The 25,777-nt window shown below is 35.6% G+C and overlaps 3 protein-coding genes across 3 annotated transcripts; 1 reads left to right on the top strand and 2 right to left on the bottom strand.

The window, feature by feature from the left end:
* The first annotated feature begins 371 nt into the window (after positions 1 to 371).
* LOC127094678 (protein FAR1-RELATED SEQUENCE 2) lies at positions 372 to 2,700 on the top strand. The gene is made up of 6 exons (XM_051033483.1): positions 372 to 839; positions 1,530 to 1,634; positions 1,829 to 1,897; positions 2,085 to 2,165; positions 2,257 to 2,383; positions 2,594 to 2,700. Exons 1-6 carry the CDS (start codon positions 372 to 374, stop codon positions 2,698 to 2,700), a joined length of 957 nt encoding a protein of 318 aa, XP_050889440.1.
* A 742-nt stretch (positions 2,701 to 3,442) lies between these two features.
* On the bottom strand, positions 3,443 to 5,002 carry LOC127094677 (uncharacterized). The gene is made up of 5 exons (XM_051033482.1): positions 4,884 to 5,002; positions 4,635 to 4,686; positions 3,925 to 4,542; positions 3,698 to 3,823; positions 3,443 to 3,622 (listed from the first exon to the last, which is right to left on the bottom strand). Exons 2-5 carry the CDS (start codon positions 4,665 to 4,667, stop codon positions 3,443 to 3,445), a joined length of 957 nt encoding a protein of 318 aa, XP_050889439.1. The 5' UTR covers positions 4,668 to 4,686; positions 4,884 to 5,002.
* Positions 5,003 to 5,723: 721 nt separating this feature from the next.
* LOC127092633 (kinesin-like protein KIN-7O) lies at positions 5,724 to 18,643 on the bottom strand. The gene is given in 29 exon segments (XM_051031521.1): positions 5,724 to 6,382; positions 6,506 to 6,577; positions 6,640 to 6,850; positions 6,852 to 7,048; positions 7,156 to 7,245; positions 7,483 to 7,689; positions 8,039 to 8,188; positions 8,280 to 8,483; positions 8,585 to 8,671; positions 8,748 to 8,861; positions 9,032 to 9,181; positions 9,300 to 9,371; positions 9,610 to 9,714; positions 10,210 to 10,302; positions 10,386 to 10,628; positions 10,771 to 10,827; positions 11,671 to 11,832; positions 11,920 to 11,979; positions 12,104 to 12,172; positions 12,375 to 12,455; positions 14,561 to 14,663; positions 14,735 to 14,880; positions 15,056 to 15,130; positions 15,221 to 15,288; positions 15,433 to 15,514; positions 15,595 to 15,708; positions 17,884 to 18,002; positions 18,074 to 18,163; positions 18,239 to 18,643. Coding segments are annotated over 29 exon segments (3,567 nt in total). The 5' UTR covers positions 18,363 to 18,643; the 3' UTR covers positions 5,724 to 6,160.
* Between the last annotated feature and the right edge of the window lie 7,134 nt (positions 18,644 to 25,777).

The following is a 25,777-nucleotide window of genomic DNA, read 5'->3' as shown; positions in this document are numbered from 1 at the left end:
TCAACTATTCTTTTCTTTACTCAATCACATACATGGTTTTTGAAGAAAAATAGAAAATTATTTAGAATCATTATGTAAGGCTATGAAAAATGCTATTGAGTTAGTCTTCCCTACAGCTCGTCATAGGTGGTGTCTATGCCATATAATGAAAAAAAATCCAGAAAATCTAAGTGGATATGGTGAATACAAAAGGATCAAGTATGCAATGAAAGAAGTCGTCTATGATACATTTACAACAGCTAGTTTTGAAATAAAAATGGTGTTCCTTCATAGAAAAGTTTGATCTCCAAGAAAATGATTGGTTTGGTGGGTTATATATTGAGCATCATATGTGGGCACCAACTTTGTTAAGGATCTATTTTTGGGCTGGTATGTCAACTACGCAAAGTAGTGAGAGCATACATGCTTTCTTTGATGGATATATCAATTCTACAACAAGTCTAAATCAGTTCATGAAACAATATGATAATGCTCTTAGAAGTCGGGCAGAAAAGGAATTTGAAGCTGATTTTAATTCGATGGATACAACAATTCTATGTGGGTCAAACTCGTCCATTGAGAAGCAATTCCAAAGTGAGTTTACGAATGCCAAATTCAAGGAAATTCAAGTGGAATTCAGATCTAAAAGGAATTGTTCTGCCTCATTAAATAGCATGGAAGATTGCTTTGCTACGTATCATGTGTTGGAGGAGATATTAGTTGGAGACATACGCAAAGAGCGAGTCTTAAAAGTTGTGCTTAATAAGGAAAACCACGATTTCAAATGTGAATGCTCATTATTTGAGTTTAGAGGTATTGTGTGTCGGCATGTGTTATCCGTGTGTAGTCAGGAGAGGATTGTAAGTCTTCCAAAGAAGTATGTTTTAACGAGATAGAAGAAAAACATTAAAAGGAAGCATTCATATATCAAGACTAGTTATGGTGTAACAGAGTTGAAGCCACAAATGGACAGGTTTGACAAATTATGCAAGCATTTTTATGAGGTTGCTGAAGTAGTTGCTGAGTCAGAAGAGACTACCGAAGACCTCCATGAAACATTACATTTGTTTAGCTCTAATATGTCCACAAAGGATAGTTCCCTTATTGAAGAAAACCTCAATGATGATTTTAATCCAATCAATAGTAATAGAATTCGCAGTCCAAAACATGTCAAGCGCAAAGGTCGTCCTCCATCTAAAAGATAAACATATGTCGCCGAAACGATCGCCAAGAGGTCAAGGAAACGAACAAAAAAAAGTGATCACGCTGAGTTTACTACAGTATGTCTACTTTCGTTAATAAATGATATCTTAAATGTGTGTATGTGTGTGTGTGCGTGTGTGTGTGTGTGTGTGTGCGTGTGTGTGCGTGTATGTGTGTGTGTGTGTGCGTGTGTGTGTGTACGTGTGTGTGTGCGTGTGCGTGTGTGTGTGTGTGTGTGCGTGTGCGTGTGCGTGTGCGTGTGTGTGTGTGTGGGTGTGTGTGTGTGTGTGTGTGTGTGTGTGTGTGTGTGTGTGTGGAATCTAACATTTTGTTTCTTAAATGTGTAGGAGTGCAATATTGGAATGGTGGAAAATCAGTTTGGAAGTAATATTTGTGTAGAATCATCTCTTGAGGTTGTTAATAGAGAGCATTACTTAGATTCGAGTATTGTGGTTTGTGTACATTATAAAATTGTATTAAATAATGTTTGAATTCACATGTACCATTTGAGAGATTCGTATGTACGAGTTGCGAAAAACATATGTAGATGTTGAGGATAAATTAAGTGCACTCATTAAACTACTAATTTATTATGTATTTGATTTTACGTACGTCATATTTTAGGTTTTTGTATGTTATTGTACAGATTGGAAATTGTATGTCATTCATGGATCTTTTGACAACATGTGAAACAACCTTGACGGGTTCATCTCAAGTTTGTACAAATTTATGATGATTTTGGGGTTTTTGGTTATTGACTAGTGGCATGTGTATTTTGGGGAGATTGTCACATATCTATACTATTTTGAAATTTTTGACATAATGGTATGATGTTCAAACATTTATTTTAATCTAGTTCAAAACATTACATGCACTAACAATAGTTACATTTGGTGGTGCAGGTTATTCAGGTGGAATATTCGGGTGGGATGTTGAAAGATTGTAAATTGAATTTTGTATTAATCCAAATTGTAAATGGTGCAGTATTGTGAATTGACTTTTGTCATAATCTAAATTGTACTGAACTTTGTTGGTGTATATAATATATAAAATATTTTGTTATTGCAATTGCAGTCCCAGACTTGGTTAATACACTGCACGAAGTTGGTTAATGGAAGTTTAACTTCGGTTAGTGCAGTGCCACACTTTAAAACAAGAAAAATTGCAGTCCCAAACTTGGTTAATACATTGCACGAAGTTGGTTAATGGAAGTTTAACTTCGGTTAGTACAGTGTCAGACTTTAAAACAAGAGAAATTGTATTCCCGGACTTGGTTAATACATTGCACTAAGTTGGTTAATGGAAGTTTAACTTCGGTTAGTGCAGTGTCAGACTTTAAAATAAGAGAAATTGCAGTCCCAGACTTGGTTAATACATTGCACAAAGTTGGTTAATGGATGTTTAATTTCAGTTAATGCAGTGCCAGACTTCAAAACAATGGAAATTGCAGTCCCAGACTTCAAAACAATGGAAATTGCAGTCCCAGACTTGGTTAATACATTTCACGAAGTTGGTTAATGGAAGTTTAACTTCGGTTGATGCAATTCCAGACTTTAAAATAATGGAAATTGCGTTTTCAGACTTGGTTAATACATTTCATGAAGTTGGTTAACGAAAGTTCAAGACTTTAAAACAAGGAAAATTGTAGTCCCAGACCTGGTTAACACCTTTCATGAAGTTGGTTAATGCAGTTCCAGACTTCAAGACAAGGGAAATTGTCAAATCAGACTTGGTTAATACATTTCATGAAGTTGGTTAACGAAAGTTTAAGACTTTAAAACAAGGGAAATGGCAGTCCCAGACCTGGTTAATACCTTTCATGAAGTTGGTTAATGCAGTTCCAGACTTCAAAACAAGGGAAATTGTTAAATCAAACTTGGTTAATACATTGATGGAACAATATTCACTATAACACATTCTCAACACATTAACAACATAATGAACTATAACATACTCAACACATTCTCAACACATTAACCATAAAATGAACGATAACATAATCAGGACATTGTGCACATAAACAAAATACAACCACAAATTGTCAACATTGCACTACAACACATCATAATTGGTACAAGTTTTGCAATACATATTACACAAATTCTACACTACAACACTAATGATTTACAAATTAAGTCTGGTTCTTTTTCCACGCTTCCTTGGTTTCTTCATCATTCTTGTAGCCATGTTGGATTTAGACTTTGATTGATTTTCCGCAACATTGGCATCATCATTAAATGGAGTGTTATATCCAACATCTCTAGCCAAAGTTCCTCACTTCATACTCAAGAACCGTTATCCTCTCTTTAAAATCTTTATTCTCAGCCACCAATCTATGATAATTAATAACATCCACAAATTGTTGTCCTTGTTCAAACAGGGCAGCATTGACTATGTCATATTTTAGCTCTTCTTCTGTTGCAACCACTCTATCAATTATCTAACAAAATAAAAGTCAATCAACACACAACAATAGAAAAAATAATTTTCTCAATTCAAACACACAAAATCTTACCATATTTTTTTCAAATGCTTTTTCAATATTTTTCTTCTGCATACTTATAATCGGCCAATTCAATACACGTGGAAAACTAAACCTAGAAACAGTTGGTGTTTTCCCCAAAGATAAGTGGTTGAATGTCTAAATTTGTAACAAATATTAGGAGTTGTAAATTTCAAAATTGAAAAGTTTCAAAGTTTCAAAACACAATATGGAACTATAAAGTAGTATAATATATTTACCTGTAATATGGCAGCACACTCGTTTAAATGTCTTTGTGCCTTGTTTTTTCCCTCCTTCAACACAATTGAAGACTCACATAAACTAGAAACCACAAAGTTATAAACAGCAATGCCCCAACTATGGGCATCAAGGGAATCCAAATCATCCAATTGCTTAACAAATCCCGTAAATACCTTATTCCCTGTTTTGGGAAAGTAAAACTCCGCAAATGCAAGTAATATGTAAAGTCTAACAAAATTAACTAATTTTTTCTTATGGTAACGAAGTTGTTTGCGGATATTGTTAATGGGTATATCAGCCCCTTTAAATAGATCTAATGTTTCACATTGTTGATCTTCTTCTACTACTAGAGACTTACCAACAATAGACAATCCAAGAGCAAAAGAAATATCAATTGGAGTAAAGGGAACTATTCTATCCCTAACCCTAAATCCCCTACTACGTACATCCCATCTACTTACCAACTCCCATAATAAACCACCTGAGATTGAGAAGTTGTTAGAAATATCAATCGCCCATTTGAATGGGGTGCATTCGATGTGAGCACGTTGAGTTTTTGTTAACTTTTCATTGATGCTGCTCAAATTCACCGGGATACAGCTATGCCTCATTCGCACCTTAAGTTCATGAAAAAACTTGATTAACCAACAGTGCAAACCAACTACAATATGTAAACAAATAAAAGTTTAAACCTATGCCTATTACTTACTTCAGTTTCATCGCCATTTTTTGATGATGTCATAGTTTCGGCAATAAATCACCTAATAACAAAACAGAACCAAAAAAACAGTACTACAACCATGGAATTAAAAACCAAAGAAACACATAAATCACTCAACCTAAACCCTAAATTTCCAAGGAATCTTGTACATGCTTCTGATTCCCCTGTAAATGCCATCCTAAAAGGCGTTAACCCTAAATTTCCAGTGTTAATATGGTGGAAGTGTAACCATCTAACCTTGAGACGGAGATGATGAAGACGAACAGGATGACACGTAGAAGATGAAGACGGAAGGACGCGGTGGCGGTGACGGAGATGGAGACGGTGACGGAGACGCAGTGGTGACGGAGATGGAGACACCGCGGTAACGAGATGGAGACGTGGCGTGCGGCGGTGATGAGATGGAGACGCGACGCGCGGCGGTGACGAGATGGAGATGGAGAGCGCAACTGGTTTTTGAGAGAGCAACTTCAATATTTAGCGTACACTCTGCAGTGATGTGTGTGCTTTTGAGTTACCCTAAAACCTAAAGTACAAATGACCAACTTATCCCTATTAAATTAATGAATTACAAAAAGATCAGTATGTTTATACGGTATACGTGTATAAACAAATGTAAGGATATCATTTCTGATATTATATATATATATGCCAATATTACACTACATACATAAGTATTTTAAAATATTAACTCAATTATAAAGTCAAAATATATCAAACCACCCAAATTACATTACTTTTATAGACATATTACATATATCTAGTGATCCGGACTCAAAGTGTACTACTATTAACTTATACGAAAGTACAAAATATAGAAGATAAAAATTAAATTAGATAATATATGAAGTTAAAATATAAGCTACTTAACCATAAAATTCGATAATATGTCATGTTGAAATATAAGCTACTTAACCGTGAAAATTAATTAATATGTCAAGTTGAAATATAAGCTACTTAATCATGAGATTCTTATTTTCTTTAATCAGATAGCTGGTTATTAACTAGAAACAAATAACAAGTTGACCATATTTTAAGCGATTTCATTGATTTTACAACGAATTAACTCGTTAAAAATCGTGTTAAATTCCAATTTCATTCTATTGATTTTACAGTCGGTACAACACAAATTTCACACCTACACACGTATAATCAAACGATTTTAAGAGTTACATGCAATTTTTGACTACCATGTATGCGCGCGCGCACACACACAAATTTATGTGGTCACTAATAAGCACGGGCATCTTTACAAAGAACCTAAAAAAGAATTCCTATAAAAACAGCATGAACCCATCTGCAAACCCGTGTCCCGTGTGATCAGTAACCTGCCCAATCTACAAGAGAAAAATGGACGGAATTGAATTTATGTATACCAACTGCAGTTTGAGTCAAATGTGGTTTAAGCCGGATTGTTATCTTGTTGACTCCTAATTGTATGTTGTGTCTGTGTTGAAGTGCTTCATATATAACTACATGAGAGGTCAGGTTATATAAACAAAAAGTTCCTATTGTCATTTGACAGCAGCTAGCTGTTTCTTTAGGTCCATCAACTCTAGTCCCTGCGAGCGAAGCATGTCTTTCAGCTTCTCTGAAGCTTCTTTGTACTTTAATTTTAACGAATCTGATTCTTCAATTGCTTCTTTATATCGCAAACGATAAGCATCTAGCTTCGCTTGTGTTCCACGGAGCATCATTCTAAGCTTAGCTGTTTCATTGATGTTTGTAACTTTATCCTGTACATGATAAAACAGGATATTTCTGAGAATAAGATGACCCCTTCAATGTTCAATAATGGAACTAGTCTATAGCTTATCATGGAGGAACATTAATGAGGAGAACAAATATAATTCACTTACAGCATGCATTTTGACTTCCATGCTGGAAATTTTATCACTGAGCTCCTTCATATGGTCTTTTTCCCTTGACAACTGTAAAAAAATATGATTAAAAACATTGTAAGGTAACAATCATAAGACAATCCTTAGTTTACCTCATCTTGACAATGTTTTAGCAGGAGTTCCACTTCCATAATATGTTTCTGTTGATCTTCCATCTCGGTCATCAATTTGTCCCTTTCTTCAGTAACAGTGGAAATTTTGATCTTGAGATTCTGAAAAAGTTGATGTACAGAAGTTAATTGCAACTTATATGAAAAGCTGTTATTTAGAAGATTAATAATCATTTCAACTTTTCTTTTACTAGTGTATGCTGAAAATTCTATCCAAACTAACTCTAATCAGTAAAGCCGTGATTCTTACCTCTGATAATTCTGTAGATAATGATGTAATCTTCTCATTGTTTGACCGTGCTTGTTCTTCTATGCCTAGAAGTGCAGCTTTCTCCTTGGCTGACCAAATTGCCCTTTCCTCTTCTCTTTCCAATAAGGCATTTGTAAGTTGCTGCAAGATCAAGGTAACGCGTTGAAACAATTTTACATTTATAACAAGAAATTGCCTTAAAAAGGGAAGAATAACAATCAAAAGAAAAAAAGTGGCAATTGAACTACCATTGAGAACTCCTCCTTTTCTTCCATCAATTCTTTGATCGAGCTTTCCAATTTTTTTTGGTTGATGTCAGATTCTTCCGATCTTTGTTTCTGGATGCACATGAATAAGATGTCAGATTTGAGCATGTAAGATCTCTAATACTAAGTACATGTAAGGTCTCAACAGATATCAATAGTTAATTTCAGCAATAAAAATTCAGAATCTTTCACTCTAAATTTTCTTTAATGACTATTTTTTTCTCAGCTCTTTGCATCATTTTATCGATAGTTTAACATGAGTCGAAGTTGAACGGAGAAACCGAAGAAGAATTTTGCAGAACAACTTACAACAGCTGAAATCTCCTCCTTCAAATCATATATTTCAGAGGTTGATGTCCTCAGTTTTTCAGTCAAATCTTCCAATTCTGAATTCAAAGCTTCGTTAATAGATATCACCTCTTCTCTCTCTTTCAGCGCGGCTGATATTTCTTCTTCCAACGAAGCGATTCTTGTTTCCGATTCAAATGCAAAAACTTCCAGCTTTTTGTACTCTTCCTGATCACCAATACATAGATATTTAAAATATCAGTTATCCTACTTGAAAATTTTTAAAAACATAGTGAGACAAAGATCGTGTATGAAAAATAATGCAAGACTGCATTGGCCGAATTTTCATTATTACAAATTTCCAAACCAAATATAAAGCAAAATAGAAAATCTGTAGAGGAAAGAGATGCCTTCAATGATGCAGTTGTATTTCAAAATATAAAACTCTACACTGCAATTGCAGCTGCTACGGCCACAAATAAATACAAAGCCTATTTATTTCTTGCTACAATCAGTTGTCTACAAAAGGAATTAAAGGCTTGCTTAAATAATAAGTAATAACCACATGGTCTTATACCAGAGAAACTGCAAGATCCTTTGGTCTTTGAGTATCAAACATCTTTGAACTCTTTCCAGCAAGTGAATCACGTTTACTGATATCGCGTTCAAGACGCGAATTCTGACCATGCAACCGTTTGATCTCCCGTTCAGCAGAGGCTTTCTCGCCCTACAAATATGTTGGGAACAAAATTATATGCGTACGACAAGTCAATATGTTACAATGAAACCAATAAAACACTTGAGTATAGCAAAAAAACCTCAAGTTTTGTTTTCTCTTGCATAGCGATCTTAAGCTTAGATTCAGTTTCTTTCATCCTGGTTTTTGCCTTCTCAAGATCTTTTCTTAGAGTTTCCTTTTCCTTGGCCACTGAAGATGATGTTAAACATGCTACCTCTTTTTCAAGAGTTTGGATATAAGAAATCAGCTCTTGATTTTCCAATTCTTGTTGTTCTAACCGTTCCTATAAAAATAACAAAACCTTAGCATGCCCGAGATGGTGCATTACACAATCCGGCAAAACAAGAGATAGTACAGATAACATGTCATCAAATAAAGGCCCACCAGCAAAGAATTATGGGAGCTCTGAGCATCTAGTTTTGATTCCTCAAGAAGCTTTTGAATATTCGATAACTGGCTGTCGAGAAGAATCTGCAACCAAAATATTAGACCTACCAGAGAACTTGGATATGACTAGAAACATACCATAATAGAAAGGAAATTTTACCTTCTGATTCTCAAGCTCGGATATTGTTTGAGTTAAGCAAGAATTCAACTTCTGACAATTATTAAAGATTAATTTTTGTCCCGCAGAATCTTGAAATATTGAGGTTTTGAAACCCTGCATCAAATCATAAATTGAAATCAAAATTGACGAGTCTAAACATACTTACTTAGATACAAAAATTAGTTAGAAAACAAAAAATAGCTGCTCAAGACACTTTATGAAATAAACACTAAGCAAATTTTCTTCATTACATTTATCCAATATACCGCCGGAATAATACTTACAAGGAGTATATGACAGAGAGTAGAGAAACTTTTAGTCGCATCATCAATCATCAAAATAACACTTTGAACAGCTTCTTTCGAGTTTTGTACTTCGGACATTACGTCTTCGATTCCCATGGAAACACTAGCTATAAAGTCAACATTCTCATCCTACATGAAACATCAAAAATCCATTTTATAGGAAAGGTTATATAACCATGAAATCATAATTAACCAAGAATGTAATAGTTTATACAAAGCATAAAATGCATGCGTCAATGTTGCTCACAGTTTGACTGGAAATAAGTTGTTCATTGGCCACTTGAGCTGCCTCCTGTGCTTTTATAAGCTCATTATTGAGCTAAGTAGATGAAACAAAATTCAGGAATTAGAAATGTGAATAAGGAAGAAAAAAAATGACACAATTTTTTACATAACAATGAGCACTTTCAAATAACTAAATAAAAATTCATAAAACATTGTGCAATTATGAAATTAACAATGATACTCAATGTGCAATCAATAATCTAATATAAATATCTTTCAATTAGATTAGAAAGCACCGTTGAAGAAACACTATTAAGAAAAACAATGACTACCTCTTCAATTTTCTCCCTAGCACTCACATTCTGCTCGGTTGCTAAATCATAAACAGTATCCAGGTTCTGTTGGCTTGATAGCTTTTCCATTTCCAAAACGTTAATCTTCAATATACAGGACGAAAAATATAAGCAAGACGCGTCTAGAAATCACAAAAATGCATTTTATTACAATACTGCAATGAAAAGCAGCAAAGGGCCTCAATGAAGGTGGCTAAGGTTTACCACAATGACAGAAGTTACGGTGTATGCGGAAGCTAGCCCCAAAACGAAGAGCTCAGGATACCATGTAGGAAATATTTTAGATATATTTCAAAGTTGTTCATAGGATACAAGCACAAATTCGTTTAAATAGGCTATTCTAAACCTAATGGGTCTTGATTAATGGACTGAATACAAAAGTTCCAAATGATTACAAATATAAGATGTTTACAACACTTAATCTTTTTGTATTAAACCATGACAATTCTAATTCTTGTGTTCATTCCCACTTTCCTTAAACACATTTCATGCAGCACAGAGCAGAAAACAGTTACAATTGTAAAAATCAAATAAACTTTTGGAATTGGAACTAAGAAAGAATAAGCTGAGATGAAAAACCTGCTCTTGAAGTCTTTTGATAACAAGAATAGCCTCTGACTCTCTAAGACTGTCATATTCTGATTGCTGTTGTAGATATTCGTTGTCTTCCTGCTATATAATTGCAACATGTTAGAATACAAACTATAGAGAATTGAAGAATAGGAAATACTAATAAGCCATATGATATGTCAAACCATAGATAATCTTTTCTTCCATGATGAATCTCTTTTCCTGTTTGTCACAAGCAATAAAGCACGAGGGTTTGGTAGATTGTGATCGTTATTTGCATCACCTTTAGTATCCTCTTCGTTCTTACAGGAATCGTCCACATTGAAATCTTTATCTATGAGTTCGTTGAAAGGAACAAGTGGTCCCATTTCTAGCTTAGGTTGAATAGGTTCTGAGGTAGAAACATCGGTGTGGATGCTAGAATGCACCTGAAGTGCATAAAACAAATAAATAATATGATTACGATAATAAAAGTAATTTAACTAGAATCACAAACAAACACCAAATCATAATTCATATAAGACCCATCAGAACTGATAATGAATTATTAGAAAGAAAGTAACAGGTTACATCTTTAAGATGCACCTGTGAAAGATTTCCAGGACACCATGTACCCCGCCTCTTCTCCTGCAGAGCACGAAAAAACTCAATTAACCAATGGTAGTGAGGAAAGGAGAATGCAAGAAATACAAAAAGATCAGGCAAAAGCATATTAGTTGAGTTAGTGCTGGCCAAAAGAAAAATTAAATAAACATGCTTATGTAGGAAATCAATGCATCAAGGGGACTGGAAAAATAAGCATGCAAAAGGAAATTAGAAAAACCAGTTGTTGGTGCAATGTGCACAGTCAGCCGGTTTAGCAACTGTTGTATGTGGCTTTACATCTCTGATGTAGTTGGGGTAAGAATAGGTAAACCACAATAGACTAATACGAATGATGAGTGTCCAATTATTCTAGCCTAAAACATAGCATTTATATCAGTGGTATTCTATTCTGCTCTATATTTCTCAAATCATGTGTATTGAATCCACCGGACTCTTATTATATGTGTTGAATCGTATTGAGTCATCTTATTTCAAGCTAAAGTCTAATTTCAGTTTTTATATTTTCTATCAATTTATTTGATATAAATCGACATATCATGATGCAAAAAGCAAACTCACAAGAGATTACTACACTGTGATATAACTCTGATGATTATCTCTGAAGGAACATAACATATATAGCTACCTTCATTCACATATTACAGAAGCAATTGAAGGTGTTATATTACACTTTATTTTTTGAGAAATATATATAACTCTTATTTATTGACTTTCACTCAATTCAACTACTCCATTAAGAGCCTAATACAAACCAACCTACTCCAACCGCATATAATAGATGTGTACATGCATTAGTAATACCTATTTAATATATTTGTAAATGTATTTCAATACCAGATATATTTGCACATGCATTAGTAATACCTTTTTAGTATATTTGACACTCTCATCCCTATTTGAAAACAAAACCATTGAGCTCAAGTTTTCAATTCTCTTGGCTTGATCATGCAGTCTCTTTTCCCATTCACCTTGTGTTTTCTTTTTCTCTTCTAATTCCAAAGCTATGCGTTCCCTTTCTAGTTCAGACTGACAAAAAAAAAGCATTGTAAGTTCGTAACATAATGAATAAGCGAGAATTTTGTAATGATTAACTAAGAAGGAAAATTCATGCACCTGTAACAATGTATTTCGAAGGCTCAGAATCTCCTCTTCCAAATGCTCTGAACGAAAACCCTAAAGAAAGGTCCAAATATAATTTTAGCAATATTTAAGAAAACCAAATTGTGTTTATTTACAATCAAGCAGAAATGGTTATAAAAGATAAATTAAAAAAATGGCAACAAAAAATTAGATCAACCGTCAATTTAGCACGAAGCTCTTCAATTTCCTTCTTTTGGCGTTTTAATAAAGCAGCATCTGTCATAATCTGGAGCGTAAACAAAGAGGAAAAACATCATACCACTTCAGGGCAAAGCATAACCACGGATAATAAGACACAACAAATAGAAAAGTACAACAAAATGTTGTATGATAGTATGATACCAAAATAAAGAGAACAAGATCAAAATAAAGAGAACAAGATCAAAATAAAAAAGCACTTCAAATGAGAGGAATGAATTAGGAGAAACCTCATTGATTTGAGCACAATTTGTAACACGCAAAGCTCGGCTTGCAAATTGTAGACTGCTTTTAGTTTCATCTGTATGTATCTGCCACATATGAAATAAATAGAATCACATAAAATTAAAGAAAAATTGAGATTCCTTCATAAAAATGTCAAATAGAATATAGATGAGTTGAAATTAGAAAAGTATGACATGTAGCAAATGGCTAGTTGTTTGGGAGGAGGAAAAGAAGAAATTTGAAACTAAATTTAATACATGTCATCTATGGAGGACGGACATAAATGTACATGTGTTAGTAATTGCAATGTGTTGATTCCTTAGGATTGGCAGTAATTTTAGAAAACAAATAATGTAATCATCTCTGTTGTTTTAATATGTTGGGTTGAAGAAAGTCAACATCTGGACCAACATGTCATGTACGATGTCACGACATCAGGTCTGTGACATCGCACATGTGTAGGAAACTGAATTAATTAATTCAGTATATGTCATGGGATCAGCAAGGATATCTGGTGAATATCCTAACTCCCATGTGGAGGTCTTGAAGACTAAATCAGAATATATATAGGCTCTAAACATGGAGATATATATGGAGAGAGTTTAGGAACTTGAAGACCTTGTTTGTAGCAGAATTTTTCTGCTGAAGTTGCAACAGCAAAGAACAAGTCTGCTGCAACTTTCTGAAGGCCCAAATCCAGTTGGGTGATTAGGTTATAAATAGCTGATTGTAATCTAGTTTTTGTAAGCCTCTTAGAATGAATTTTTAGGGGTGTGTGTAAGGTAAACCTCCCAATCTGTGGGAAGGTTACCATGTGTTTCTCAGTGGTAAACCTGAGAGTGTTTGTCACTCAAAGCCTGTAGGCAAGAGTGATTATGTTCTTGAATGAAGCTGTGAAGCAAGTTCAAGGTGTTTGCACATTACATTGTATTTGTAGTGATAGGAATGGAAACTGGAGGTTTCTATCTAGGAGTTCCTAGGTATAGATTGCATTGGGTAGGGATTAAGTGATGAGTTGTAAACGGGGGAGTTTAACTCTGAATTGATACTACTAATAGTGGATCTTCTTCCTGGCTTGGTAGCCCCCAGATGTAGGTCATGTTGGACTGAACTGGGTTAACAATTTCCTGTGTTTGTTTTCCTTCTGTATGATATAATCATGTCTGCCATAACTAAGCATGTATTCCAGTCTGTTCATCAAGATAATAGCAGACCTGATACATAGCCTTCTGTTGGAATGTCAATCAGAATGTTTTGACATTCATCAACAACAGCACATACTGTTTAATAAGCTGATGAATTCAGTTCAGTATGTAGTGAAGTCTGGAGTTCAAGAGCACAACAGACCTGGCCAAAAGATCATTGTGAAACTGTCAAACTGGATGTCTTGACAGTTCTTCCAGTAAGCTGATACTGAAGTAGAGACTGGTTGGTCTTTTACAGTACAGCAAATTTAGCACAGTCTGTTTTCAGGAACCAAACAGACTTAGCATAGGGTTCTGGACTTGGATGTCAAACGGAATGTTGTGACATTCACTCACGACTGCATATGCTAAATTGTTGGATGGTTAGTTTTCTGTTTCAGGATTTTTCTCAGGCTATTCTTCAGGAATCCACCAGCTGATCTAAAATCTAGGAAACTAACAACTAAGCTACAATTAATGAACCTAACAAATAATCTATTTGTTAGCTCCTTAATAAGTGGAGATTAGTTTAACTTGTTACAACCTTTAATCTAGGAAATACAAGTACATGACCAACAAACTGGAACAATGTAACAGATGATGTCCAAAACAGGATTTAGACATCGTGCTGATAACTGTGTAGGAAAACAACAGTAGTGAATGTTATGGTGCACATAACTAAGTGTTCCTCCATTCTAGGATGACATAGAAGGAGAGGATGTGACACTGTGAAAGGGTGCACATTAGTACAGAGTGTAATAACTGTCTTGCTGTATTAGGTACAATGTTAGATCAGATGTCATGACTTGAAGTAGAACATCTGAATACTGACTACACCAGAATTTCACAATGATATAAAAGCTCATTGTCGGGAAACATCGGCGGTGCTTTATATTAAGAAATTTGGAAAAGAAATTGTTTACAATGGACAGAAAAAGGGTTAAACTTGTAAATATCTGATAAAATGGTGTGAATGAAGCATAAGACACAATGGAGGGATATCTTACCTGAGCAAGAGTGATATTACATATTATAGCTGTGTTAGCATTTCCCCCTAAAGCAGGTTGCAAAATTCTTGTAAGCTTGCTATCTCGATATGGAACATGACCCCTGCATCAAAGTTTATATTTTCAATTTCTCTCACTGAAACACAAAGCTAAAATATAATAAGCTAAACTTACCCTTGACTCTCAACGCATTCACTCAATTTTTTAATCACAGTTCCCAAAGTCATTAAACTTTTGTTTATGTGTGATCCCTCTTTGAGACGTACACCTTCTGCTCCTGTTTTTGCAGCACGCTCTGAACCAGCAAGATCCACTAAATTCTATCAAAAAAATTAAGATAATGATTAAAAATATGAAAGTTTATACGAATATTCATTCCAACAACAAAATGAGAGAAAAATACATGTGTCATGCAGGTGAATGGATAAATACCTATACGCAATAAGTAAAGACTTTTCAGTAAGAGACAAATTTCTACTTGAAACATTGACATACCAACACTGATACACGAACAGCATCACAAGAGCTACCAGTGCTTTCATCTTCATTTCTATCTCTGCTTTCAATTATCTATTAAACACAAGATTTTAATTATTGGAGGGAAAAGCATCAACAAACTTTTTTAAAGAAAAGCATAAAATCTGAAAGAATATTGTTTACCATGCGAAAAATAGTATGGGATCTACTACTGTACAAGTTCATATTTGTCTCTCCGATATGTCTATGAGCTGATACAAATTCAAAGAATGGAAAGAAAAATTAGTTGTCAAGATGAATCAATAGCATAAGATATACCAAATATACATGAATGGAAATTTAAGCAACACAGAAACTGATAAAAGTAACACTCAAGAAAAATGCCAAAAAATTACATTCTCCAAACTCCATGAGATTAAGAACTTGCTCAGAAGAGGTAACAATTTCTTCTCGTAGGCCCGCAACATATATTCCCCGCTGTGAATTCAAAGAAAGTACAAATATAACTCCAAACATGAGCAAATATCACACAGCAATAAGAAAAAAATAATAATAACCTCTATATTTTCATGAATCTGCAGTTTTCGATGTTCAGGAGCCAATAAATCATTTATCTCTTCATTGTAAATCTCCATGTATGACATTCTAAGAAGAAATTCTCGATCAACATCCTAAAAAAAAAAATCATCCATGAGAGTCAATATTGAATAGAGAAACTAAGAACTTGGAAAATTTTAACAATGCCATGATGATATCACGATAGAATAGCCTAGATTGTCAGACCTTAGGATCATCCCTAGATGCCCAAAGGATAAAACCTCACTGAGTAAAACAGTTATCACAGCCAGTAGTTTTCAAGAGTAACAACTAGTAGTTGCAAGTCAAGGTTGATTCCTATCAACTCTATTCACTTTGTAAGAATAGGAAAATGGAAAATAGTGTAGTCACGGCTTTCCATCTCTCAACTCTCACAACCATGCTAATACCACTTAGTTAGAGGAAGAAAAGTATTTCTATGAGAGAATTGTTATTTCCTAGATTCAAAATGACAAGTATAAGAGATATTTATAGGTGCATTTGGTGAAATATAGACTTATTTCTTGAACCTTCCTAATTAAAACTCACTTCTAAATATTTGATAGTCTTCTAAGAAGAAAACAATTGTTACTTTATCAACAAGAGAAGCAGGTCTAGTAGCTGTGTAGTAGCTTCTTATGCAAGTCAAGCTATTTGGTTGAGAAAGATTCTTGATCAAACTCTAATTCAAGCATCTGAAATCTATTCCAGCAATAAAGCTCTCAAAAAATCTTGTTCAACATTGAAAAAAAGTAAGCAAGCATAAGATCTAAAGAACCATTTCTTAAGGGATCTAAAGTAAGGATGAAGTAGCTAATATTGATTTTATGCAGGAGTAAACTATCCACCCAAAGTGTAGTCATGAAAAATATGAAACACAATGAATTTAATTATGAAATTTAAACTGGTGTTGAGAAATGTTTTTTCTATGGAAAATTGTCCATCTACGCTGAACTAGAATACCATTAATATCATCTTTTATCTACCCTATGTAGCTATACAAGATTTGGAAAGGAAAATATTTATTCTACACCAGACAATAGTCACAATACCTTCTTCATCTTTTGTACACTAGTTAATTATGAGTGATTTATTAGTTAATTTGTATCAATTGGTTATCAAACAGGTAATCGGTTATTGAAGAGCTCAGACAAACAACTAACTTAATAACAAATCTAAATTTTGTACATGTTGCAAAACAATACTCTATTCATCTCTCGCCGATGTAGATAAATGTGGAATCTCATGTATAGAAATAATAACGAACTTGCTCTAGATAGAAACCTCTAAATTGGCCTTTCAATGATTACGATTTCATCATATTAGCCTTCAAAGATTTTTATGATCAAGTTAATCCCTTAACATTTTAAAGTGTCAGATCCATCCAAATAGAGGACTAGAACAATGAGTCATAATGATAAATTTAGTAAATATTTGTATATTTGGACATGTTAGAATCAAAGAATCAAATCCTAGTATTTCTTATCAGGATTATAATCAGCAAGTCATGTCAATTAGAATCTACTGTATTTATTATACATACTAGAGGTGAGCGTAGTCTAATTTACATACACAGAATCACAAACTCATCATGGTATCTAGAGTTTGGTTCAATCCTACTTTGGAGTTACCAAACAGTTAGGAATATAATACTAGATTCGAGCCACTGTCGTCGCTGCAATCACCATCTCCGGAGACCTTTTCGGCGATTAACCACCACCATCACTCTCGCCTCTTGAACCATTCCCTAAAGCTTGTCATTAGATGATGCTCTAGGCACTCTCACCGCACATTACAGTGCGCCGCGCCTCCACTCTAGTCGCTGTCTAACCCATCCGGCACGCTTCGGCCAAGTGGTTCTAGATCTTCCCTCACTTTCCAGTTTTGATCCACAAAAATACACGCTCTAGTTCAAACAACCTCTATTTCTCAAGTTCAACGTGATTTTCGCCTTTGTTTACCGAGCATGGCTTCCCTTGATACTTTTGATGCGGCCAAGAGTATCTTTACCAGCTGTCTCTTTCATGTCAACGTAATATGTCAGCACTGTTTTAGCATTTGGATATCAATGTGGAGGTGTGTTTCACACCTTGTATGTTGTTAATTACTTTTTGTGCACTTTAGGCACTGTGCAACTGCTTTGTAAGACAGGTACGTGCATTGTCAACACTCAACACTTCAATTCCAACCAAAGCACTCATGAATGAAATCATATCATAACAAGTTCACCATTTCTAAAGAAAACAGAAAAAATTAGCAATAGTGATTACTTGTTGAAGAATTTCAAATAAATCCTGCACAGCGCGAGGAATGACTCCAGGCTCGGCTTTAGATCCACGCATGGTATGAGTCTTCCCACTATTAGTTTGTCCATAAGCGAAAACAGTACCTTCATTTCAAGTTCAAAAACCTAAATTAACAATTCAAAAACCCTAAGTTCAAAAACCTTAAACCACTCACCATTGAATCCACTGACTGCAGCAGCAACTATGTCCTTGGTACGAGTTTCATAGATTTGAGATGTTTTACCATTTTCATCGAATACTTGATCTACACAGCATAATTTGAAATTAAAAGAAAAATTGTGAAAAATAAAAGGGAAATGGAGATGAAAATGAGGAGTACCAAATTCGAAGATGGAGGAGTGGTTGGGAATGAAAATGGAGTTGCCGGAGATTCTCCATAGGCTGGTTTTTGCGTCCTCCGGCGAGAGAGGTCTTGCACGAACAGTTACATGAATTCTATCCATGAGTGGAAGGATGAAAGAAAATGTGAGAGAATGAGAAAATGGTATTTGTTTTTGACTCTATCAATAAGATGGTGTTTGTGGAAGATTGAAGAATGAATGTATTCAGCTTCTCTGCTCCGTTAAAAAAAATCCCGCGCTGTACAGCGAATTAGGGCCACAATTGAAGAATTCAAATGTTGGTGGTGCTACAGTACTTCAAATTCTCCAATTTCACCGTCTCACACCACTAGTGTTTTGTGTCTCTGCTTTGAATACTCTCTTAGAAACAGATCGATTAATTTAATTGATTAAAAAAATAGATAATTAGATTATATGCGGGTTTAGTTCGAAATGTATATAAAATTTTATATGCGGGATTAAAATTCACGTAAAAGTAGATAAAATTTTATTGATTGTATATAAAAATAAAATACATGATATTGATATTATTTATTTTACATATTTTGAAAATAAAAATTATATACAATGTTTGATGTTGAATAAATTGATTGGTTTTCTTTATTAATTATCAATAATTTATTATAAATGTGTTTGTGATATTCAAATATGACATGTTGTTCGTCTTCCGAATGAAAATTTAGTCTCTCGACCGATGGTTCTTTTTAATCCATATCAAAAGAAAATATTTTCTACGCAACTTCACATTCAAACAAATATTTACGGTCGTAATACATTTTTATTTCATCATAATATTTTGAATTTGCTCTTTCATCCTTCTATAAATAGGATATCCATCAAAATCAACCGGTGTGCATTCAACATTGATATGAATAAAAGAGTTCTTATATATAAATTTGACAATTGTTTGAATTACTATAAGAAAAATAGACAGTATTATGAAAACAGACAATAATATATAAACGAAAACCCTTATCTGCCTTAATCCCATGGTTTAGGAAAACGCTTACAACACTGGAATGGTTTAAACACCTTATTCTTGGTTTAGACACCTCATTCTTAGTTCAGATACCTTATTCTTGGTTCAAACACCTCTATAGGTTCAAACACCTCTATAGGTTCAAACACCTCACCCTTGGTCCAAAACATAACGTTCACAAACCTTCACAACTCATGGTCCAGATAACAACTTATTTTCATTTTTTTAATTGTTATAATTCGTTCCTTAGCAGTCAAACTAACAGAACCAGGATCAAATAGCTAACGCCAAAACACTTCTAGGATATGATTATAACATTGTTCCCTAAAATCAACAAACAAACATTATATTGTGAGTGCAACTTTCGGTTTAGATATGTTTTGTATGATGTCAAAACTAGGAAATAACATTTATGTACATTGGAATGTATCCGATCGGTAAAATAGCAAGTGTACTATTTGCACCAATGTAGTAATAAAAAGGGAGTTATCCCGAGTATCGATCTCGAGGACTGCGTAGTAAGTACCAATATTTATAATAATTCAAGTGAACAAAAGAGCATATGGGGTTTGATGATTGGTTTCATAAATAATAAGAAATAAAAATATAAAGCGTATAAAAACTATTTAACCGATATGAGAAATAATGTTATGGCTAGATGTATGAATTGCTTTGTATTACACTTCTTCCATATCATATAACATCTATGTTATCATAATTCAAAATCGTTTCTCAAGAGTTGTTTTCTCTAATTCCTTAGCCAAAAACCATTAACAGTCAATTTCAATCCTAATTCCTTAGTTATTCAAATTGCTGTTATGAAATATGTAGTTTATCAAGAATTAACAGTAACCACAGTTTGATCCTCATTCCTAAGTGATTAAACGCGGGTTTTATTATACAACAAGCGATAAGGCGGTTTGTCCGACCTAAACCTTAACCAGAGATCAAAATTTCATTTGTCCGATAAAATTAAGCATTAAGCGCGTTGTACAATAATTTGAATTAAGAAAACATCGATGATTATAAGAACATTGATAAAATATTCATACAGTATCAATTCAGGGACACCCTTTAGTATTGGGGGGTTTAGCCTCTCATAATATTCAAAGACAGTAGATTATAAATTAAAGACATTACAAGTTGTTGTTGATGAAGGTTGATCTTCAATTTCTTCCGATCTTGAAGATCTCTTCTCCTCTAAACACCTTGCAAGGTCGCTTCTTCTTTCTGTCTCTTTTCTTCTACAATCAAAAAGTACTTTTCTATGTGCCCAAATTCAAACTAAATAGCTTCCAAACAACTAAAAAAATTGTGAAATGCCCAAACTTCCCTCCGGACGTCTAAAGGGGTTAAAACATGAAAAATCAGCAAATGGGGTGAAATGGCCAACACGGGTCGTCTCAGGTGACACTGCTGCCCATGTTGGCTCCACTGTAAGTCCATCTTGCATTCCATGCTGAAACGAGCCGTGTCAGCTGACACGGGCACCCGTGTCATGAAGGTGAGAAAAACAAGAAAGGGGGGGGGGGTTTGAATTGTTTTAGAAATCAAAAGCTTTTTCAAAAGTAAGAACACACAAAATTTTATACTGGTTTGCTTATAAAACAAAGCTACTCCAGTCCACCCGGCCAAGGTGATTTCGCCTTCAAAAAGGACTTAATCCACTAATCTTGAAAGATTAATACAACCAAACGTTTAAGAGAATGATCTCTTAGTCCTCTCATGTATACAGACTACACAGAGTCACTTGAGGAACAAAAGCAATTTAGCAAAATAAATTTGTAATAGAGAGTGCTTCTAAGAGTAAGCAAGTATTACAGTAGAATATTTAAGCAAGAGTTTTCACGTATGAGCAGCAGCTCGTGAAAAACTGAGAGAGAATGTAAAGGATTTTTCTGTGTGTTGTTGTGTCTCTCAATGAGGTAGGTTGTCCTTTATATAGTAGTGAGAAGGACCGTTGGAGTGATGACAGAATATTGGTCTTTGATGAGCATTCAATGTCATTACTTCTGTGTTTCTTGCCATAACCAATTTGTCTCCCTGAATATCTTCTTTCTTAAAATACTTCATTTCCATAATGAGAATTTCTTTCCGTTACTCTTTCTGGATTTGGTGAATCTTCATCAGAGTCTCTGTTGTCTCGGAGTCATTTGAAGTTACATCAGAGCTTCTCAGAGTACCAGTCTTCTAGATCATCAGAACTTAAGACCAGTGGATGTTTAGAGCTTCTGGTCCTTTTCACTGTCTTGATTTGCTCAGATTCACAACGTCCTGGGCGCACTTCTTCCTCAGATGCGTCTGAACTTCTAGTACTTTGTATCTGATCAAAGTTTGTATCTGATAAATCGATCAAAATCCTTTGTTGTTATTCAGAGTCCTGCACACTTAGAAAAATTTTGTTAGGGTGCCATTTTTGGTTTCATCCTTTGTTATCATCAAAATCCTGGAATTCTATTGTAGAACTAATTTTGTTCTTACAATCTCCTCCTTTTTTATGATGACAAAACAATCTTAATTCAGAGATGAAACATTTTTAGATAAGAGTTTTAGATCAGATAGAAGTGGGCTCCCCCTGAGATGAGGCTGGGAGTTCAGAAGTTCTTACCGGACCTTCCATGATATTGTGTGTCTAGATACTTTCCTGCAAATTTCTAAGTTAAAAGGATTAGAAACAATGTTTGTAGAGTACTGATAGGAGTTAGATATGTTTTCATCAAAGTTGTTTTTAGTTCTCCCCCTTTTTGTCAGAATCAAAAAGACTTAGTAAAGAATAAGGGCAAAAAGACAACAACACAAGAGCTAGAGAACAGAAAGCAAAACAAACAAAGTAGAAAGCAACAAACAAATCAGAGCAACAAGCAAAAGAAAAACAGAAAACAAGTCCTAGGTGCCTAAGGGTTTGGAGATGGAGGCATTCTCTGGAGCAGCTGGGTCAGCAGATTCTGAATGTTGACATTTACTGAATCTTGTTGATCCAATCTGGCTCGAACTTCCTTTTGCTCTTTCTGAAGATCTTCAAGTGTCTTTAGGACCAGAGGGACAAAGTTGGAGGACTCCCCCTAAGTCAGAGCATCCGGTTCTACCCTGATGGCAGACTCTTCAGCAAGGCGTGCTTCGGCTTCAGCGGCAACTTTGGCTTCAGCTTCAGCAACAGCAACAACAACCTTAGCTAGAGCTTTGGCTTCAGCTTCCTTGATCCTTTGCAGTTCTTCTTGCCTGGCTTTCTCTTCTGCTTCCTTGCGGGCTCACTCCTCAGCTTCTCTGGCTAGGCGCTCCTGTAGTCTTATCTCAGCGTCTCTGATGAAGTCATTGCGAACTTGCTCAGAGAGGCCCTTCAGTTTGATGGCTTCAGCGGTCATCCAACCAATCACTATGTTCCAGTGTGTCCTTATAGCTGAAGGATCATCATTGATGCCCAGAGTTGATGGTCAGAGACTTGACCTTGTCAACTGAGGCTTCTGCAAACACCATTATTGCTTCCTCAAGGGTTGGCAGGGTATTTTCTGGTTCAGAGGCTGGGGGTGGAGAAGTGGGAGGGCTTAGGTTTAGTGTGGGAGTTTGTGGTTCAGCGGATGTATTTGGTGGGGGTGTGTCAGAGTTGTTTGGTTGAGTTGCAGTGTGAGTTGTTTCAGATGGTGGAGGGTCAGATGTGGTTGGGTTTGGTTGTTTTGTGGGTGATGATGTGACTTCTGGTTCAGGAGTGGATTGTGTTGGCTGTTGTGAGGCCAGAGCACGAGTTTAGAGTTGGGCCAGAGTTGGAGAGGGAGGGTCAGATGGTTCAGTATCTGTGGAAATGTTGTAGTAGGGGGTGATTCTGGAGAAGAAGATGAAGAGGGTGAAGTGGTTTCCTTCAGCATTTCTGCTTCTGAAACAGGTAAGGTTGTGGTGGCAAGGTTGAATTTTTGAGATGGTTGGTTAGATGATCTGGTGGTTGAGGGAGGAGTTTCTGAATTGGTATAGATGGGGGTTGGTTGAGGAAAAGAGGAAGCAATATGATGAAGTTGTATAGAAGGAGCTAGAGAAATAGACTTACCAGAAGATCCAGTCAGAGGTATTGGAGGTCTTGATCTGGAGGATTCTCCTAGCTTTGTTTCTTCGCTTGCTTTGCCTTCTCAGATGGTCCTCGTGGTCGCTTCATGAAGTTTGGAGGCTCATCTGGCAGCTGACTTATGTTGAAATCTGAGATATCTACCCCTTGTTTTCGCAGATCATATAAGTAATACAGGATTACCTCTGGAGGGTCGATCTTTGAGAATAGATAGAGTTCATTTGGGATCTTCCTCTGATCTTTGAGAGCTTCACAAGAGGAGTCCAGAGTAGGTTTGAACCTTACTTGATCCAGAATCCCCATGCTCTTCAGATTGCGGGCATTCAGAGCTCTTCTAGTGTCGATCATCACGTCGTCCATGAGTCTGAAGGTAATCAGATGATCTACGAGACCGCTTTCAATAAGAACATCAGAGATGAGTCTGCCTAGGGGAATGTAGTTTCCGGGCTTCATGTTATTTCTGGTATCTCGCACAGAATCTCTGAGGTACTTGAAGAGAAGAGCAGTGAGGCAGAGCTTCAGACCCTTGTGGATGCAGTACATAATGCACTTTTGCTCTGTATTGATGTAGTCTGAGGAGTTTGAAGCTGGGCGATGATGGATGGTGCCCAAGATGATCTTCATCCAGACTCGGAGGTTCTGATGTAGTTCCTTGTTCTTGGAGTGGTTGCCTTCAGCGTTCTGTTTGAAGATAGTTTGATTAATCTCATGGGACAGATATTTTGCCCTAGGATTAATGTTGTAGATCCTTCTTCCTTCATCTTTCTCCATGCCCAGAAGAGCAGCAATGGACTTCTCAGTGATCACCATTTTGACTCCCAGAACATAGGAGACGATGTAGTGATCGTCAGCATCAGCGAATCTCCAGAACTCCTTCACTAAGTTTATGTAAATAGGACCATACAGACGTTGGAAGTAGTTTCCCCAACCTTGATTCTTCAGTTCCTCAGTAAGGTCAATATCATTTCTGCGCATGTTTTCAAAGTCCACCAAAGATTCACATAAGACTTCCAGTTTCTCAAACGGTGTTGCAAGGTTGATATGTGGCTCACGATCAAGAATGTGAGGCTCTTTGTAGATGGGGGTTGAGACGACACCGGTAACTGCTGGGTTTTGGTTGCTTGAACTTGGAGCTTGTTCGTTGGAATCCATTTGTTGAGAGAAGTTGTACACTGATTGTTGTTGGGAGTCCATGAATGTTGTTGATGAACTGAGTTGAAGGATGAAGAACTAGAATGCACGCTGCAGGAATGCCTTGAGGGAGAGAGGAACTTGCAGAGGGTTAAGAGTGTTTGTGAGAGTGGAAAGTGTGCAATGTGTGAAGAGAAGTGTTTAAATACCCAAATTAGGGTGCATGCAAAACGACACACAAAACAGAGTTTAGCACAAAAACCAAGTATGCACGTTAGAGGGAAAATGATTACAACTCATAAATGATGTCTAATCCCAACAGTCAGTACACTGCTCGAGGAGATCTCAAGAGACTGTTCCTTGATTACTACTAGACAGTTGTCTAGAAGTTCCAAGGTCAGACGTAAAGTACTCCTCGTGTTGGCTTTATCTGATCTTCAGGAATACCAAAGGGTTAGTTCCTGGAGATTTCTAACTCAGATGACTTCTAACTTGGTAGGAGTATCAGAATCAGATGCAGAGTCCATTTTGTTTACGTCAGAATCTTATTTTGCTCACTCAGAGGCATATTTTATTCAGGACAATTTTGAATGTTCAGATTCTTTAAGATGAAGAGGAATTTATCTTCAGCAAGAGGTTTGGTAAAGATGTCAGCCCATTGATGATCTGTATCAATGAATTTCAACATTACTACCCCTTTCTGAACATAGTCTCTAATGAAATGATGTTTTATTTCTATGTGCTTAGCTCTGGAGTACAAAATAGGATTCTTGCTTAAACAAATGGAAGCAGTATTGTCACAGAAGATAGGAATGTTACTCTCAAAGATTTGAAGATCCTCTAATTGATTCTTCATTCAGAGCATCTGGGTAGTACACAGTGATGCTGAGATGTATTCCACTTCTGCAGTAGACAAGGCTATGGTTGATTGTATTTTGCTGGCCCAGGATATCAGATTCTTTCCCAAGAGTTGAAAATTTCCAGATGTACTTTTTCGTTCCATTATGTCCCTTGCGTAGTCTTTTGACTAACTTCTTCTTTTTCAAGAACGCAAGTTGGATGCATGGGTGTCTTTGCAGGTTTGCATTCAGCCATTTCAAATTTCTTCAGAATGTCTTTTATGTATTTACTTTGATGAACGTAGGTGACTTCTGAAGCTTGATTGATTTGAATTCCTAGAAAGAACTTTAGTTCTTGCATTAAGCTCATTTCGAATTCTGCCTGCATTAGCTCAGAGAATTCTTGACATACAGAGGCGTTAGCTAAACCAAAAATGATATCATCAACATATATCTGGAATATCATGAGATCATTATTAATGTTTTTACAGAAGAGTGTAGAGTCAACCTTCCCTCT

This window comes from Lathyrus oleraceus, chromosome 6 (genome assembly GCF_024323335.1).
Source record: "Lathyrus oleraceus cultivar Zhongwan6 chromosome 6, CAAS_Psat_ZW6_1.0, whole genome shotgun sequence".
Taxonomy (NCBI): Eukaryota; Viridiplantae; Streptophyta; class Magnoliopsida; order Fabales; family Fabaceae; genus Lathyrus; species Lathyrus oleraceus.
Note: the sequence above shows the minus strand (reverse complement) of the source record. Positions and strands in the feature narration are given on the sequence as shown.